Source organism: Sphaeramia orbicularis, chromosome 15 (genome assembly GCF_902148855.1).
Source record: "Sphaeramia orbicularis chromosome 15, fSphaOr1.1, whole genome shotgun sequence".
Classification (NCBI taxonomy): domain Eukaryota; kingdom Metazoa; phylum Chordata; class Actinopteri; order Kurtiformes; family Apogonidae; genus Sphaeramia; species Sphaeramia orbicularis.
The window spans coordinates 36093481-36113935 of NC_043971.1; the positions used below are offsets into that span (position 1 = coordinate 36093481).

Here is a 20455-nt window from a genome sequence, read left to right on the forward strand (position 1 = left end):
CCTAAATAAAAGGTTAAACGTCAACTCACTTTATTATGCCTTTTGGGAAATCAAACTGAATTTTACAAATCTTATTACACACACAGCACCTAGCATTAGCATTAGCATATAGCACACATTAGGAGCTGTGAGCTGCCACTGAGGGCAGCCAATTCAAAATCCTCATCAGCGCCGTGGTCAAAGGCAGTAACAGGTGAATTAACCTGTATGTACCTGTTTTTAATGACAGGGGAAACCGGAGTACACGATGGAAACCTGTAACCTTCTTACTGTGAGGCAGAAGTACTAACCACAATGCCACCGCACCACCAAAGTATTCTATGAGTTAATAATTAAACTGTCAAAATACTGACAGTCCTGCAGTTAGTTTTATACTTGAAGTGATGAGTGACAGACTGTTTTCTCTTGAAGTAAATAATTTGACATCTGTTTTACATTACTGTCATAATAAACTCAGAATCTATAATAGTGATCAGTTCAAAACAATGCTGTTGCACTTCACTACTAAAAATATTCATTATATAGGCCAACTCTATAAATGAGAAAAGAAAGCAAATACCTGTGTTCGCAGTTTTAACTGTAACCATGACCCTAGAGTAAAAAGAGCCAATAAGAACATTGTACAAGTATCGGATCGATAAGCAGCATTGAAACAATCTTAACAATACCCATTATTAAGGCTGTTAGGAAATATCGATTCTGCAATATATCGCGATGTTTCATTTCACGATACTGTATCGATATTAAAAAGTACTGTATCGATATTTTTAGGTATTTATTCAAATGCAGATATTGTGGAGGTTCATTTTTGTTTTTTGGTTTTCTTTATTGTTTCTATCTTATTTATTATTATTTAACACTGTTTTATTAAATAATGGTTATTTTAATCATCCTAAAAGCACTTTTCACTGTCTGAGAGGCAGATGGTAGTTCCTTTTTTGGGACAAAAATAATGTTCTGATGTTAGTTCTGAACAAACAGAATATGAATATTTGAACAGGATCTTAAACGGTAATGTCTGTAAAACATCATTTCAGTTTGAACACAGGAACATTTTGTGATACAGCATTAGATCCTGTTCTGATCAAATAAAAATGTGTTTAGTATTTGTGCATATTTCTGGTGTAATTCAATTCTTCCAGGAAATAATCATTTAAAAAAGAAGAAACAAACAAAAAATTGCCTTTTTAACAGTATCATGATATATCGTGATATATCGTATCGTGATCCTAGTATTGTGATTTGTATCATATTGCCAGATTCCTGCCAATACACAGCCCCACCCATTATACCCTAGATGTCGTCACAAGGTGTCAAAATGTGTCCGTCTGTGGATAAGCTACTAAAGATTAGCACAGTGGTCATGTTTTTTTTTTATAGGACTAACAACACTGCTCTACAATTTCTTAGAAACTATCTGCTTCAGACATTAAATGTGCTAAATCTTACATATTTTAATAGGATGAATCAGAAAACAATTGACAGAAGTGCTGGTCAGCTCATGTTTTCATTATATATGATGGTGTGTTATTATACATATGCTGTTGGTTTATGAATATTTATACAATGGATTTATAAATGTTCCACTAGAAAGAACCTGAAAAGTGAATGTATTATAATGTACACACAGTGTTTTGAAGTAGATCTGGTGGCTCTGAGACAAAAATTCCTTTTGAATAAAACCCATTCTCGCATTAATCCTCAGAATTTCACATTTTGGCCCAAGACTGTATCTGTGAAACTACAACCAACTACCACTTTTGACTAAATTTGTCTTTATTAGTGACTCAAATTTGGTAAAGTTGAACTATTTTTGTTCTGGAAGCATTTTACTTGTAGACCAGAGCAATTTTCACAGAATAGTTTATTCAGCCTCTGGTCTACCTTCAAAAACCCCAACGCCACGATGGAGTTCTCTCAAGAGATGGAAAACCTACGTCTTTACTCAGAATATCATTGGCCATATTGTTCCCATGAGTAAAATGTGAAGCAAATAAAATGTATTCTCTTCAAATAGTCAAGTTCATTTCCATTTTGCAACATTGATCTATTAAATTTAGCAAGCATTAGCAGAACTCATTTTGTCTAGGGTCAGATCAGTTACTGAAGATAACAGCTCTGAACATTTGGTTGCATCTCTGTCACAAATCATGTTGTGAGAATTCCCTGTTTCAAATTCCATCAGTGTTAGAGTGGACAATGCGCTGTTACTCCTGTCATCACTGCTCTTCATCTCCAACACCCATTTCAACCACAAACCACATGCAGCTAAAAAAAATGAAATATAAAGGACACAGCAGGCTCACAGTATCATACAAAAATAAAACCAATGGGCTGTCAGTGATTCACACAGGATCACAAAGTGTTATTGTCTTGAGTTTTAGTTCCTATCCCTGCAGGAACCTCTCATCAATAATGCCCTTTCATTTCTTTTTCATCATTATTATGACGCTGCTCTCAAATCTCTTGCGCTACAGTTTCATAGGTATCACAAATGTCAAAAAAAGTCATTATAGTATCTCTTTTCAGGCTGTCATATGCCAGCTCAAATATGTTTTTACCTTCCATAACATAGACCAGTGAGCCCACGTCGCCCTCTTTGATAATGCAGCTGTCCTTTCCATACTCCACAGGGTACATGCAGTCCACAATCTCTTGAATCTGTGACAGCTCCAAGTTCTTCATGAAGTCATTGTCCAAGATTGCCTCCTTGATCAGATCCTTAGACCTGGAGACAAGGTGAAAAAAAGAACATTACAAAACCTGACCTTCACTGTCGCAATTTCATGCGTATGTCCTTGCAGCAACGATGACAAATGATACTTGGGAACTACAGTAATGAGACAGAAGCAGGGAAAGAAATTACATAAACCTACACAAGTGCTGAACAAAGCCCTTGTGTGAAGTATTCTTTAAAACCCAGTTTAACAGCCAACACTTATTTCTATGTCGGTTAAAGTCAAACTTCAAACTTCAATGTGGATTTTCAAAGAGTCTTATTTCAGAGATGTCAAAAACCTTTAGATTTCCATCAAGCAATAGAACAATTCCCTAAATGGTAAAATCCACGCCTAATCGAAGAAGACTGTTGCACTTTTGAAAGCCAAATCGGCATCAAACTCAGACTCATTAGCGCATTCCACATGTTGAACAACTATGCATGTAATTATAGAGGGGGAAATTAAGTCAAAGTACTGGTTTGACATTTTGGGAAATTTGCTTTCTAATGGAGTCGAGTTTAATTTGAACATGAATGCAACTCTTTGAGCTAAGGGAGCTAAAACCCATTAAGCTGAGCTGACCAGAAAATAGTTTTCTTCCATCCACTAGTTACAAATATCACATTTTTTATCATTATAGCTTTGCTTTTATCTCTACTAAACACCCCCAACACATTAAAACCCTATATATTATCATAAATTATGTGTGGATAAACAGCACAAATGTGTTAATGTTAATTTGTTTATTAACTTTATCTTGGCTTTCCAGTTCAAGCTGTATGTATTCTATAGCAATAACAGAGCAAAACAGAACATTTATTATTTCCATCAAAGTGCAGAGCAAAATCCCGGCCTGATAGAAGCAGAATATTGCACTTCTAAAAGCTAAATCAGCCGTCAAACTGTAGACTCATTAGTGCATTCCACATGTTGAATGACCATGCACGTAACTATGAAAGGAGAAATGGAAAGGAATGGTTTGACATGATGGGATGTTTGCTTTCTCAGAGTCAATAACGACTGGGATCCAGAGTAAACAGCTCGCTAGTTTCCCACTGTCCGATGCCTACGAATATAACATTTTTATCATTGTATCTTGTTTGTTTTTATCACTTCTATAAACCCACCCAGCACATTAAACAGTCAAAGCATACTGCATGATAAGAGGAACAGATGTGTTTATTAGCTTTAGCTTTAGGTGCTAGAAGGAAAATCAGGCCAGCTCATGGGTGCATAATTTTAGATCTGGAATCCAGAATCCTCTCATTGGTGCATAAGCCAAAAGAGCATGTACCGCCTACATTTTCTTTAACAAGCGTGTCCTTCTCTGTCATTTCAGAGGATGCCCATTTACTTCACAACTTCCAAATGATTTTTTTCATCTTTCCCAAGTGATTTACCACCATTTATTATATCATCCTCTGCTCTTTTGCATTTTTCAGTGAAAAACCAGTATTTCCCTATATTTAATTTACTGATTATGTAGATGTTCATAAAAGCTTAGAGTGAATTGAAAGGTTATTAGATCAAATCAGGAAAAAGTGACCTTTTTAACAAAATATATCATTAGCTGACCATAAAACATGTGTCTCCATCTACTGTCATTTGTTAAACTACATGGGTTTTACTGGTGAATCAGTGCTGTAGAAGATGACGGTGTTTCCACATTCACCACATGAGTCATATCTAATGACCATGAAAAGACAACAAACTGCATTTACCAGTCAGTTATCAACAGGTATTATGCAATTTAGATCTGTAGGTGCTTTTGGTCTGTGATGGATGTTTGGGCCTTTATGGGTTAAATTAGGCCTGGGTGATCTGGCCAAAAGACCACATGAAGATCATTTGTGGTAGAGTCACAATTCATAATCCAAATCCAAAGTTGTTGTTTTTTTTTTTTTTACGTCTTATAAAATGAGTTGCAAAAACTTATACCATGCATTCCAGTAGTTTCCTCTAGTTTCTGGAAGCTTAGTCTGTGTGCCATGGCTTTTTATTGTTACTGTCACTATCTGACTTTAAACTCTTAAAATATTTTGACAACAGCTGATGAAATAAACACTAATCCACATTTTCCTAACTGTATTTCCAAGACATCTGTGAAAGCTGCAGTGTCTGCAGATTGTGACAGCCTGCTTTGTCTGACTCGATATTTATACAGAACCAAAAATGTTTTTTTGCAGTCTTGCCAAAAAAGTTGGTCCCTTCCTCATTATGTGGCTCACTGCACATGTGGACTATAGCTGCTGAGGATCCATATTAGTGCTTCACCTGCTATCCCCTCATGTTTTGGATCAATCAGTGCTCAGTTCTTTCAGTCATTTTACAGACTCTCTTTTCTCATTGTGATCAATGAGGAAAATCTTTTTTTGGTCACAAGGGGACTTTTTCAGTGCACAGCTACAAGTAGCCACTGTTGAAACTAGTGTCTAGTCTGGGTACCAGTTCTTTTTATATGTAGGGTTGGGCGATCCCATGACCTTAAACTACAACCAATCCTAATTTACTGTAATAATGACACCGAGCTAATTACTTTACTTCAGTCAGTTATTGGTAATGAAACTTCCACACCTGTCCACACTGAAGTATTCTGTTTCAGTCAGCGTTAACTTTAAAATTTTCCACTATGCACTTCAATGTTATGTATGCACCTGTTCCCTACTGCGAAACTCCACTTTTACTGTGCACATTACAGCTTATTGTTCAACCTCACTGTTCAACTGTCCAGATTTTCTGACCAGATCTTACAGTTTCTTTCTTTCTGTCTATCTATCTATCTATCTATCTATCTATCTATCTATCTATCTATCTATCTATCTATAATATTACAATAATGATAATATTAATAATAATAAATAACATAAGAAAGACTAAATATAGAGAAACATTCATTTACACAACACTTCTGTTACGGGAATATTTCTCCTTTATTCTGAAACGACATCTGTGTAAACTAAAAATGGTCGGATCGTTTGGTCCCACCTTTTTTCGTGGCTTTGTGACGCCTCTGGAAGTAGTAACAGAGCTGTGATAAAGGTGGAATCATGATTCAGGAACGCTATGTAAAAGGAACACCTCTCGTTCCGCAACTAAGGTGTGACGTTTTGATGACAGCGACCCCTGCACCAGAGAGACAGCAGGTGCATATAGAGGCACCAGAGGCGACCCCGGGTGCTGCTGCTTTGTGCCACTAGTGCTGCCGTGGCTACGTGCCTGGGGTGCCACGGCTATGTGCTACTGGTGCCAAGGCCACATGCCATTTTCACCCATGGCACGCAGCTGCTTCACCACCCCTTAGATTCCGGAACACAGGTCTGTTGTGTAAAAGTCCAGCCTTTCTCACCTCTGTTACTCCTTTGGCTTGGCTGTGGAAATTGGGCAATGGTGGAAAAAAGGTGGGATCACCATCTCACCTTTTTTGCAGGATCTCTGTGTAAAAGTGGCTTCTGTCTGTCTGAAGTTCCATAGGCAGAGTCTGATTTACACTGATGCTCAGGGAGCTGCTTATGTTAGTGTTAAAAAAATAGGCCACAGCCAAAGTAATTTATGGAAACACTGCAACTGTATGCACAAGAAAATGTAAAGTACTGTTTATAGCTTAAATCTAGATATTGTGATGTTGCAATGTCAGTCAAAAATTATGCACAAGTCCAGAATTTCCACTCCGAAAGCAAAAAGTCGTCGCTCATAGCCTCAGCCTCAAGGAACCAAAGAAAACTCGAAAACCTGAACATGTGTAATCATTTTGGATCGGTCACCCAGCACTCATTATACATACTGTACATCCATGGTCCATCTAATATTCTTAAGCTAAGACAAATGGTAGCCCCGTGTGATGTACAGGGTGGGGAAGCAAAATTTACAATATTTTGAGGCAGGGATTGAAAGACAGTGTATGACCAATTAGTTTACTGAAAGTCATGACAATTTATTTGTCACAAGAAAATTTACATAATAGAAAATGTTTTTATTCTATGTGTCCTCCTTCTTTCTCAATAACTGCCTTCACACGCTTCCTGAAACTTGCGCGAGTGTTCCTCAAATATTCGGGTGACAACTTCTCCCATTCTTCTCTAATAGTATCTTCCAGACTTTCTCGTAATAGTTTTGCTCATAGTCATTCTCTTCTTTACATTATAAACAGTCTTTATGGACACTCCAACTATTTTTGAAATCTCCTTTGGTGTGACGAGTGCATTCAGCAAATCACACACTCTTTGACGTTTGCTTTCCTGATTACTCATATGGGCAAAAGTTTCCGAAAAGGTATGGATAATAGTGTTAGGTATGATTATGACATCAATATATGTTTGGTTTCAAAACAATTGACGTAGGGCCTGCTGAGAAAAAACAACTAAATGTTCATTGTAAATTTTGCTTCCCCACCCTGTATATGTGTATTACTCACTACTTTGGACTGGATGTGGATATGGAGCCTCTGAACCAACATTTGGCAGGAAAAGACTCTTTTAAAGATTATTTTTACAGACTAGAAAACTCCCAGAATGTCAAACCTTTCTCTCAGATAAATACATACATATGAGATGGAGTACTGTGGAGGTTCCATATAAAATAAGGTGAAAGGCTCTGTATTTAAAAGGCATCTACCACTTCACAACCAGTAAACATAGGCTAAACTCTACTGACTCTGACAGTGTCACGGAAAGCATCAGTTTGAACCTCTTGAATACAGAGAAGTGCCAGGAGACTGAAGAGAAGCTGAAGGCGGACCAGATCCTGCACGGTGAGTCAAGATCACTCATTCATTGAAGCATGTTATCGCCAGAGTCTTAGTTGCCGGGCTGAGTGCTCCATAGCGGGTTTTGACGGAGTGTCACCTGGATGAATGAGGTTAATAATATGTATTAGGGTTAATCCAACAAGGAGTCCCCTCCTACTGAGAGGGAGGCTTTTATACCCTAATTCATAAAAAAAAGAAGCAGGGTCTTTCACCTGGAAAATACATCTGAAAGCCAGTGCTGAACTGCCTCCTGGCTTTTTGTGCTTGCTGCCCTTTTGAAAAACTGATTTCAAAGTGCATTGTTGATGATGATCACCTTAGGAGCTTAGAGCTAAAAGGGCAAATAACCTGGAAGGCACTTATGACGCAGCCCCCACTACACAGCGCCTTATCTGCTCTCATAGTACACTGCAAAATAAAAAAAATTGGAGCTGTCAAATGATTAAAATTTTTAATCAGATTAATCATAGGGTTGCTGCAGATACATTTCGATTAATCCCGATTAAATATTCATTTTTAATCTATATTAATCCCACTTCTTTTTGCACAAGCAAACAGACTCAAGAAAGAAGGGAATATATTTGCACTTAACATGTTTGTCACAAACTGAACAATGTGTTGACTAACGTATGCTTTGCATAAATGCGACATTTTAAGATGGAAGTGCTTCGACGAAAAGAAAACTCCTTCCTTCAGAGTGTGCACTTTGTCAGTCGACTGTTCCATCTTGGGGTTTTTTGTCCTCATATTTCCCATCAAGAGGCCCAACGTGCTGTTTAGTATCTTCCATCTTTATAGGTTGGTTCTGCTGCCTGTCACTACCAGTCAACTCATTTGCGGATGCAGGACAGTAACTCTACTTGGATAAACTGCCCGAAATGCTTTGCCAGAGATGTTCAGAGTCATCCTATGCTGCAGATGGGTTAACTGCATTAAAATTTTTAATCAGACTAATCATGATGATGGATTAATCCACGTTAATGTGTTAATTTTGACAGCCCTAACCAAAAATATAAGAAAAATGACATGAAAATCTTCCAAGCCTGCACTATTTCTGCTCTTCCACCCTATGAGAATTCAGTAAAACCTGCAAAGTACCTTTAGATTTATTCAGCCTATATACATTTTGGCAGGAATCACTCTCTTTTTTGTGCATTGTATATATATAAAGTTTCAAAGGTCAATACCTTACAATGAGAAATTCTCTGGTCTTCTCCATAAAATTGTCCTCCACATATTATCCAATCTGTGCAGAATTTTTCACTGCATTAAATATAAAGCTGCCAAAATTGAGAGATTAATAAAAAAGCTGCTGTAAAGAGACTATCAACGTCAGCCTGGGAATACGAAATTGAACCCTGGCCAACATTTTGAAAATTCAAGAGCATGATTTTTACAGCATGTGCTGCTTGATTACTTTTGGCACGAATCTCAAATAGTATGCTTAAATAGTAGAAGCGTTTCTCATAGTTTTCGCGTGCAAAAGCCTTTCCTTTGAGACTCCAAACAGGTCTGCTTTCACTCTTCCAGGCAGGAGTACGAATAGATAGAGAGTAAATACAGCACTACACTCGCCTCATAGCTTCTCATCCTTTATATTGTTCGTCTAAGTCAGACTGTTCAACAGAACAATGTCAGTATGTGGTTCTGAAGATCATTCCTGGCCTTCTGCACAAGACAAACCCTATTTGCTGATCTGTATAACAGCATATTCTTCTTTGAGCGTCATGTACTTTTCTGTTATTTAAGAATTCCCATTTTATGTAGAGACGAATAATCTGGCTAAAAGACTATACGATCATCTTTTGAGGTAGATTCACAATCCATGATCTGAATCACAATTTTTTCAACAATATACAGTCAAGTTGCATCCACATTATAACAAATTTTCCTCTAGATATTCTCATTTTTATTGACTTATTGCTGTGTATGATGGCTTTTTATTGTTACAGTGGCTGATAAAATGAACACTAATCCACATTTCCCTAACTGTACATGCAGTACATCTGTGAAAGCACCAATGTTTCCCATTAATTAAACAACCTGTGACAGCCTGATTTGTTTAGCCAGAGATTTATAATGAAGCAAAAATGTTTTTATGCATTAACGTGACTCTGAAGTCATTACTTTGTTAGTCATTGTTTCCCAGCAGCACCAAAACAACACATTATACAAAATCTGAAGATTAATACGGAATAAAACCAACACTTTAATGAAGATAAATGCTAAAGAAAAAATCACAATACATGGATTTAAATAAGTACATTCTCCTAGCAACATTAATGCCAAAAGCTTATGATGAAATTAAAAAGGTGAGAAGGTTAGCATTGACACCTCACAGCTAGAAGGTTATGGGTTTGGTTCAAGTTTACATGTTCTGCCTATGTCTGCCTAGGCTCACACTAGTAGGTTAACTGATCAACCAAAAAGGACAATTTAGGACAATTTCGAGTGTGAATGGTAGTGAATGGTTGTTTGTCTCTATGTATGTCTAACAATACAAGGGATGTCATGAGAACCGATACTCACGATACCATTCGATACTATGATGAAAAAAGAATTGTCAATAAAATTTTTTTTACTAAACAGAAAAACCAATGCCTGTGTAAGGTACAGCAACTCATGAAAGAATGGACACAGCCGCAGCTAATGCTCTGCCTCATCTAATGGATAAAAATGAACTAAAAGTCGTGTGTGGAAGTATTTCAGGTAGATGACCATGACGTGGTTATGGACACGCATAAGCCACTGTGTAAACACCACCACTGCAGAATTCAAATGAAGGGGGGATACCACAAACCTAACAAAGCACCTTCAAGACAGACACCCAGATCTGTTTAAAGAATTCAAGGTGAGTTCCATTATTCAGCATTAAACATCTGACATGCGATATCACATTGGCACTGGTCCGATGGTCCAACGCAGTTTTTACAGCCTGGCCTGTTCAGACCACGGCTGAAATGAAATGTTGACAATAAGAAGCTCTACCAGTGGTCACTAACAGGTGGACCACGGTCCAGGTCCGGACTCAGAAGCCATCCCATACAGACCCGGTCCTACAGAGGGTGGTGGAGCACTTCTATTTCTATTTTAACCAGTGCAGCTTCCGGTAGAGTAGATGAGGAAACACACAGACCAATTACATGTATTTAGAACCATCCCATGTGATACCATTCAGCCAATCATGTCTGTGCATTCAAAGCAGTAAACAGTGACTGACAGTGCGACAGATGAGAGTTAGAGGAAATACCGATATTCATTTATATGCAAATACTTTAAGTATTTCTTGTTTAAGTTAATGGGTTCTTCTGATTTTTTTCTTTTTTTTACTGTGGTATCAATTTGGTATTGAGAATTGTGTACTTTTAGTGGTATCAATTCAGATTCAGAAAACTTTATTTATCCCATACGGGCAATTCATTTGCAGCTTACCACAGACATCAGCCCACATCCAAAGTGCAATGTGACAAACATAAATAAATCAGTACACAAATACAGAATTATTGAAAGCAACTACGAATAAATGCATTTAAATAATCAACAATAAATAATCAATAAATACCAATGCAGACTAAAAGACTAAAAGACCCTATTGGTTCCACTAATATTTAAAAAAAGAAAAAATAAATAAAATCATATAAAATGACTAAAATGGCTTCTGTCAGAGTTTAAAAGTGAGATAGCGGAAGGAATAAAAGATTTTGAATATCTGTTGGTTCTCTGAGGAGCGTGGTAACGTCGGCCTGAAGGCATCAAGGCAAACTTCTGATGCAACACATGGTGAGGATCCCTGATGATGGACTGGGCTTTTCTCACCACCTGCAGCTACCAGAGGGAAGACAAGTCTCTAAGTTTGACTCCAATGATCTTGGAGCATATTTTTACAATAGCATCCAGACTGTTCTTGTCTTTCATAGTTAACCCTTTCATGCATGAATTATGAGAACCTTAGTTTGAGATTTTTTTTTTTCCCTGAGTTTTTTAAATTCCTCTTAAGGCATAAAAAAAGAAAAAAACAATTTGACTGAATTTTTTTTTTTTTTTTTATGAACTTATTTTTCATGAAGTTACAAAAACGTCCACTCAGCTGGACACCATGCATTTAATTTTTGAAGCAAAAAAAACATGTATTTAAAACTCATCAGAAAATGAGATACTGTGTGAAAACTATGTAATAAAAACATTTTCATGCAGCTAATCTGATGTTTTCTCACATTTTAACATACTTTAATGCTAGTTATTACTAACTTCATGCAGATAATATGCAAAAAGACAGTAATGGTATGAATGTCAGTGTATGGGATGGTACATAAGTGTCCACTGTGTTGGCTGACATGCAACAAAAACAACAAAACCCATGAATATACAAGAAAACAGCTGTAGAATAACTGTCCACTGTAGTGACCACTATGTAAGAAAGGGTTAAACACAGAACCAACAGATAAAAGAAAAAGTTAAAAGGCTTTCAATAAATGAACAATAAAAGTTTCTTAAAATCGGTATCGGTATTGATTCTTGAATTTTTGGTATCGTGACATCCCTAAGCAATACATCTAGGGTGTAGCTGGGATGGGCTCCAGGACCCTCTCAAAGGATTAAGTGGTTTGGAAAATGAATGAATGAATGAGCTCATAATGCAACATTCTCTAAAAAATACGGTAATTACATTAATACACAGACAATTTAAAATGAATGGCAACTAAACAGGAGATGATAATGTGTCAAATTAAGGTCAATTAGGAGATCTTCCAGCCCTAATATAACTTTTTAGGTAACATGCGAACCACAGTAACAGGGGAAAATGAAAAGACACAGTGGCTGAACAGACAAGGTCAAGGATTTTAATTGTTGTTCAAGCTACCTCTGTGCAGCTGCTCTCTAGACCAAACAGGATGAGTCAAAATTTTACCTGTTACAGTCTGAATCTGCCCTTGAGAGGCAGAGCAAGCTGCTGCTGAAAATTGAAAAGAGAAGATTAAGGTGTCGCACCTATTTTTAATCCCCCCACCCCCCCCAAAACTATGTTAACTTGTGCACCATGCATCTGAAACCTCCTCCATTTTTCAGCAGTGACGGAAAAAAAGATGAGAAGATGATTCAGATTTCATCTTGACAACCCTTATTAGGTTTTAGGAAGAAGAGCTTAATCAAAGAGTGAGCTCTGGCTTTTTTTGTTTTTTTTTTTTTTGAAGATGTTATTCTGGGTTTATTAACTTCTCGCCTCCTTCACTTAAATTTTGGCGTACTGTTAAGAAAACTAACAGAGAGGCACTGAGTCCTTTTTTTTTCATAAGTTAACTCCTAATTCCCTGAAAATGGGCCTCCTTGAACCTGCTTCTCTCACATTTATACCCGGAACTGATGGAGACCCTTATGAGAGCATCTGAAGGCAGCGCTGCAAAACATCTGCGTCCAACCAGACTCTTACAAAAACATCAGCCTTCCTCTCCTTTGCGAGGATAATATATTTGCCTTCGTCCACTAGTGAAGTTTAGGGCCGAGCCAGTTCAGCCTTCCTTAAAAGGAGAAAATATGCTCTTTTAAGGGGAAAAAAGAAGGGCAGTGGCAGAAAAGTGGGAGCGGCTACGAGAAATAAGAGGCAACATTAGAGAAAGACTGATAGGTGGAGGATGTGTAAGGAGCACTGTACAAACCTTGTAAAGAAGATAAAGTGGGTGGAGATGAAGGAAGAACATAAACATTTAGTCAGATCAAGCAGGTATTATTGTCAAAATCTAAATTTAATGGGGAGGGTTTTTTCCCATGAGCCCTGTTGCGTATTTTCCAAAAGGACATTTTACCCTATTTCACTTCTTCCACTTAACAAAAGTTAAGTCGGAAAATTCAGACACAATAAAAAAGCTGTATGGAAATGAGTTGCACTTACTGACAAGTAAAATTATGATCCAGAACAAACAACCTCTGAAGGAGCTTTAGGTTCAATAGCCCATTTGTTCTCAGCTCTGTTTTCTGTGTCATGTTTTTTATGTTTGTGAGAAAAGAGATGCTGAATAAATTTCTTTCAGACGAAAAAATTGAGGCAGGCACTCGAGGCTGTCATTGAAAAGCTTTTGATTGAAGTTTCGACAACTTCTTGGTCAAAGGCTGAGTGGATTCAGCTCAACTGGGACTTTTTCCTTTGTGTTTTCCCTGTGTTGTCAAAAAGCGTCCAATCAAACCGGGCAGCTCTCAGTAATCAGTCAAATCCAGTTTACAATGCATTTACAGACGATTGTTTTGCCCCTTGAACTGCTCAAACTGTGATGTAAAAAGCCACTAACGTTCTCTGTTTGTAAGAACTTAACGACTTGGAAATATGTTTTGTTTCAGATTGTTCTGGTATCTGATAAAAGGGAAATCTCTTAACTGAAAAAGGGCAAATGAAGTAAAAGGGTCAATTATATGGATGATCACATGACAAAGTGGACATTTCAGTACGTCGTCAAAGCATCCGATGACTCATTTACATTCACAAAACACATACAAATCGCACAAAAAGGCATCCGCTCCTTGCACTTTCTAACGCACTGAGCTGACAAGCGCAACAAAGACTAATGGCTTTTTGCTCTTCAAATAAATAACACTCTTATTGTGCAATCTTTTTTTCTGATGAAATCCCTGGAGCTTTGTTTGTTTGTTTGCTTGTCGACAGAATAATGACATTCATATCTGACACATCTAGAGTTTTATCTTCCTTGATTGTGATTTCTGTCTTAAACCCCAACAAGACAAGTGTTAATTAAAGTAAAACTATTGATGGCACAAATGCATGTACACTAAAAAAAAAAAAAAAACTCAATCGGTTTATTTTACAGAAACCTACTTTTGCAGATTCTGCACTGACAAAACTTACTTCAGTTTTGTGAATGTAACCTTGACTATATCCAGTGTTCTCAGAATAAGAGAAAACCACCAGAGGAAGAAGTAAACTACAAAATAAAATAAAATAAAAAAAACACTTCATCTGAACACATCTTACCATCTTATATCAATCCAAAGTCTGATATGATTGACAATATCATACTGTAATGTGCACCAAAGATTATTATGACTGTCTTGGAATAAACTGTTGAAGTTTTACCTGCGCGTCGAAATAAATCGAGACACTACAGAGGAAGTGTATTCATAATAACACAACCTTTGAGTGGAAACCTTCCAAACAGCCCGATTATTTCACAGGAGTGGGTTATTTTTGAGCCACTTTATACTGACGATCTGACCTGATATTGTACTTCACAGAGGTGTTTGTTTAAGAATCTGAAAGAACAGACAGAGCGTCTACCTTTTGAGAAATCATAAGATAAACATTCACGGAGAGTCTGTTAAGCCATCCTGTCACAACATCACAGCTTGTATAAAATAGACACAAACACTACACAGATCTGCCATCAGCCGCTTTATAAACCTATAATTCCCTGTCACTACTACATGCTCATTTCTCACCACAATAGTTGGATTTTTATATTGACAGCTGGTAACATTATTGATAACTCTCACAATAAAATGAGTTGTCAATACATTTTCTAACTTCTCTACAGTGTGTGTGTGTGTGTGTGTGTGTGTGTGTGTGTGTGTGTGTGTGTGTGTGTGTGTGTGTGTGTGTTTGTGTGTGTGTGTGAGGGGGATGGATCACCACTGCTGTCAAGGATCAACACTTCATCCATATGTGCTACAGGTGTTGCACCTGCTGCGCCACATGTTACATTACGCACACGAATCAGAAAGGTGAAAAAGGATGAAAAACACCTCTAAATAAGTAGATGATGCTGGTGGAATACTGTGGACACCTACTGTGGACTTTTGGGGTAGAAAGGTAAGGTGACATGGCTAAGATCCTGGATGTCGAAGGCGGTGGGTTCGGCCGAAATCGCCTGTCTCTTGGTGCGCTGCTGCTCGTGGAGCTCGTTCTGCTTGTGGACCTGTTGGGTTGCCGGTTTGATCACGGATCGGTATTTGTCCAGCTCGTTCTGTAGTCTCTGTATAAGCTCGTCTTTCTGGTCGAGCTCCAGTTCCAGTTCGTCGATGAGCGCGTCCCTCTGGCGCAGCTCCTCGATCTTCTCCTGAAGCGCGTACTGGAGGTCGCGCAAGGTGCCCATCGCAAATCGGATGCGACCAGTGACTTCCCTGCAAGTTTTATCAGAATATGTGCAGTCGAGTCTTTATCCTCGCACCTCTACCTCTCTGCTCATAAACTTTATCCGGCATGAACAGCTTTAGAGCACGCAGCCTCCCCCCTCCTCTTTCTCTCTCTCTCTCCAAAAGGGGATTCCTCCCTCTTGCGCAAATCTACGCGATGGTATGTTGGGCTGATGAGCCAAGGTGAGCCCAAAAAGCGACTAAACCACAACCACGCAAAGTTTACCCTCTCTCTCTCTTTTTTTTTTCTGTGTCTCTTCCTCCCTCCTCCTTCCTCCCTCCCTTGGCGGCGGTGTGACAGTGGAGGACCGTCCTTCCCGAGTGCGTCAGGCTGCGACCCACGGAGAACGCATGGTGAGAAGGGCGCCTACAGGAATCTGTGGCACAGTGCAGTCTGCCACTCCACGGAGGACGGCGCCCGTCTCACATGAATAATGGACTCGGTGAGAGAGCTACAGCTCGCAGTACCGTGTCATCATACCTCAGTAACTCGCCCCTGAGGCTGCCGAGTTAGAAATAGATGAGAAACAGAGCCTTAATGGAAGTTGAAGGTGATGGAAAGTTAATGAAGCTTTATGCAAAAATAAACAATGTGGTTTTCAATTTTGGGGACAGGGACAAGCTTCTGATATGATATTCCACTGAGTAAACACAGATCAGTGACATGGATTTCAATTGGAAGACATAAAAGTGGCACAAAATCACAGCACTGTCTCCCAACAGCAATTTCTTTTTTTGTGACATATGAAAATGGGATGGAGTAAAAGTAAAAATTGTACTATTACAGGTTGTCAAACCCAGCTACAGATATGAAAATCCCACTGTTATAATACTAAGGCTGCCAGCTCTTCATAGCACCTCCAGATTCTTCATCTAATCTCCAGTGTCTGGACTCTGAGCGCCACTGGTGTCTGTTCACATTATCCCAGTGAGTCATCTAAAGCTCAGCGCCAGCATTTGGACAAATTCAGAGGAGGATAAACTGTCAAGGACAATCTGATAAAAGATGAAGAGTAAGTGTGTGAATTACTACTGGGAGACATGTGTTGAGAAGGATCCATGAGATGTCTTTGGCTCAACACCTATAGCTGTTTTTGTTGGTGGTAAAAGCATCTTCCTCCTCAAGAAAAAAAAAAAACATGAACGAATGGAATGAGATGAGTGGGTCTAATAAAAGATCACAGCTGCCCTCTTGTGGTTGGTGAGGATCAGGCACAGTCAACAACACTAGTGGGATGTTTCTGCTGATCTGCAGAAAACTTTGTGGGTATTAATTTTAATGGCAGATTATTCAGTGATATGTTTAAGACATTAAGAGTATCTGTAATGGGCGTCACAAGTGGCTCCAAAAGTGCAAATAATGATATGTTTGGCTGTGCAGTAAAGTTCACCAGCTGGCTTCTGCTTTTGGATGTGAGACTACATTTCCACGGGACAGATATTCAGCTGAAGCCAAACACCAACTGTGACAAAAGAGCTTCAAACACCAGAACAAAATGAAAACAGAATTAGTTTTGTAAGTGCAGGAAAGTAAAATAACCGTGCAGACCAGCTGTTCCATTATAAATGCAAGTCATTTGCATGTGTACTACTTAGAAGCAGCTAAACACAAACTGTTGTTTTTCCAAAAGGATTCTGATTAAAAAATCTTTCGTCTAATGAACCCCAGGAGACTTTTCTCTTGTAGCCAATGAGTAATACACTGTGAAGACACAAGAGCCTGAGCAGCAGCAGAAGCATAAGTTTATCAGGAAACTGCAGGTGTGTGGAGATTCAAGGCCTCAGATTCTACATCCACCATCTCTTCTCATCATCATCCTCATAAACGACCCGCCTTTTGTCCTTCAAAGCACCTCTACGCTTTAAATTTCACCTCTCTAACCATCCAGCTCAGCCCTTTTCCTATGCAGATCAATAGAAACAGGATCCTTTGCTCCATGCTGCGGTAATCCGATGAGCGGGGCGGGCCTCTGGATGGTGCCTTGTCCTGACTCTAATGGGGGTCACACCGTCTCTGACCCCACAGCGGCCCAACATCCAGGTGGACGCCCTTATGGACCTACAGACCCTATGACCTCATGGGTGCCCCCACCCTATCACCCTGTAATGTGTGCAGAGGGTCACCCCTTTCCCAAACAGCCCCTGCTGCAGAGAAGTGGTTGAGTAAATGTAGCATCTCTTTCCCAAGTTCGCATGTGTGTCATGAAACATTTTCATGTGTACTCTTAACTTTTCTGTTGCTTCAAGGTGCATTCAGGACTGGCTTAATGAGTGCAAATAAGGAACTGCCCTGCCATTTATGAATGCAAATGAGGACTGGCTGTCTAGCCATCTAAATAAAATGAACCAGAACTGTCTTTTGCATTTTAATGAAGTTATCAAAGTGATTCTGCTTGTGCTTAAAATACCAATGCAACAATTTATCCTGACTCTTAGATTAAATGTTAGATGGCAGCGATCTGAACAACTTTTTGCTCCAAGTTACTGAAAATGTGGCAATGAAACTGCAGAGACTGAATGTAATGGGTGAAATAACAGATTATTGCACTTGTAAATCTTCAAAATTCGTATGCAAGGGAACAGTAAGAAGCTAAAACGAGCACCCAAAGGTGATGAAGGAAGCATATGGTCAAACAATGCGTTTTCTAATGGAGTATTAAATATCCTCAGACATGCACTTCTGGTCCTCAGCGTCCAGCTACTAAAAGCCAATAATGCATCGCACTTCTTCCTGTCTGTGTCCTGTGGGACTGCCATGATGGATCTGATCAATTAGGAGCTTTTTCTGAAGCTCGCCTTGAAGCTGCGTCATCGGCCCCAAGAATGAAAGTGCTCCTCCATTCATGTCAAATGTCTCCATCTCCCATTTACAGACAGAGAAAAGGGGGTGAAAAAAAAAAAATAAATAAAAACCACAAGAGGTCTTATGGAGAAATGACACAAAGTCCAGCAAGAATGTGTGTGTGCTGGAGTGAGTGGACTTCCTGAAAACACGTGCGTATTCATGTTAAAACACATCTCTGTTGACACTGAGCAGCTTTCCAACAACTTTCACCATCATCATTTTTTTTTTTTTTGCTTCTAATTTGAAGAAATGCAGGGATGTGAACAGAGATGACACAATCCTTCCGTCACATAACTGGTGTACGGGAGAATAAAGTAGTAAACAATCTTACCAGTCGGATTTGGCGTATTTCCGAAAAGATTGTCTTGTCAAGTCCTGGTGCGTTTGCGGCTCCGCGGAGATGCCCTGCGCCCTGCGGGTCCTCGGTCCGATAAGTTGAGCGCTGGGAAGAACAGACTGACATTTGTGCAATTTTCTCTTCAGTTCCTGAATCTCGTCTTCTCTATCCGCCAAACGCCTCTCCAAGTCCCGTATCCTCTCCTCTTTTAGCAGAAGGATCTTCGCAAAGTCGTCCTCCAGGTCACTCATGTTGAAATCCTGTGGTAAACTTTGATTCTCCGTTCAGACGCGGACGATAGGATTTCGCTCCCGTTACGCGCACAGGTTGACACTGAAAACGGAGGAAGAAAATCCTCTTTGAACGCGCGCAGGATGATGATGATGAAGCTCCCGAAGATCCCCTTCACTGCCCACTTGTTTATTTCAGGAGAAAAGAGCAAAGTGAGTGTTTAAAAGACGAGAGAAGACGCGCGATGGAGCTGCGCTATACGCACCAGTCCACCAAACCTCCGGGGAACCGCTGATGATCCTTCATTGAGAAACCAATTACAGAAGCTCTTCCTCTCCAAGGACGCAGTCAGACCGTAAAACTGGGCATAACAGCCAAGACAACTCCAGTAGTTCACCGCCTCTCACACTGCAAACACACCACAGGACAGGGTGAATACTGCTGCTGCTGCTGCTGCTGCTGCTGTCAAATATTTATTTACCATCTCCACCTTTCACCGAAAAAGGGGCAACATTACACACCCACTTCACTGTCCTGACCTAACCTACTTCAGAAATCAATTGTCCTGCTCTTGTATTCGATTCAGAAGACACTCTTAAAACGCAGCAAGCATGCATCAGCCTATAGGAAGCCAAACTGTCCATAATGCTCTTTATGATCCCTGTAGGCTGCAGACTGTGGGAGAAGTAACACACTCATAACCTTATCAATATGCCTGAAGTAAAAAAAAATAATAATTATAATAAAATAAAATACTGCTCTGGAGATTTTACAGTAACAAATGCATGCAAAAAGCAACAAAATGTCTGAGAATTTGAGCTGCATGTAACGGAAAATACTAACATGTCAAATAAAAGTCAATATTCAGCTGAAATATCACAACTGCATTTGTTCTTATAGTTAGTGAAGCTCTAATAAGTTGAATTTAATACTCCTCCACAATACATTCACTGTAAAAAAAAAAAAAAAAAAAAAAAAAAAAAAAAAGACGGTAGAATTAACACCAAAAAGTTGTAAAATTGCAACATAAAAAAACTAAGTGACAATACAATGCAAAGTTGTTTATTTGAAAAGATTTTAGTGTTAACGATTGAATCAAATATAGCTGTAGTTCTTACAGGAAGAGTATGTGAACAAAACCAGATTTGTATGTAGAAATGATGTATTTCTATTGTTTTTAGAAAATAAAACTGTAAATTGAAACACAATGTGGTGCCGTTTAAATTGCAAGACTATAATGTTGAAATAACAGCATATTTGCTTTATATATATTAAGAGTTATTTAAAAAAAAAAAAAAAAAAGTAACTTTGCTAAGGTCAACCTTTTCCAGAGAACACTCCTCTTCTGTTTAAATGAGGTAAATAAGCTCACATTTCATATCATTTCATGTATATTTTCCTCTGCAACGTGACGACTCCATGAAAACAGCACTGCAACCCAT

The 20455-nt window shown here is 38.8% G+C and overlaps 1 protein-coding gene across 2 annotated transcripts in view; it reads right to left on the bottom strand.

Annotated features, from left to right (window-relative positions):
- Positions 1-19317, bottom strand: part of prkg1b (protein kinase cGMP-dependent 1b) — a 174395-nt gene extending 155078 nt beyond the window's left edge. Inside the window, exons 1-2 of one of the 2 annotated variants that reach the window (XM_030156607.1) lie at positions 18777-19317; positions 2562-2728 (exon numbers count right to left, since the gene is read on the bottom strand). In XM_030156607.1, coding sequence (XP_030012467.1) covers positions 2562-2728; positions 18777-19033 — 424 coding nt within the window. In that variant the 5' untranslated portion in view covers positions 19034-19317. Of the gene's footprint in view, positions 1-2561; positions 2729-15255; positions 15844-18776 lie in introns of those variants that run through there. The other variant, XM_030156606.1, reaches the window with a different exon arrangement.
- Positions 19318-20455: the final 1138 nt, after the last annotated feature.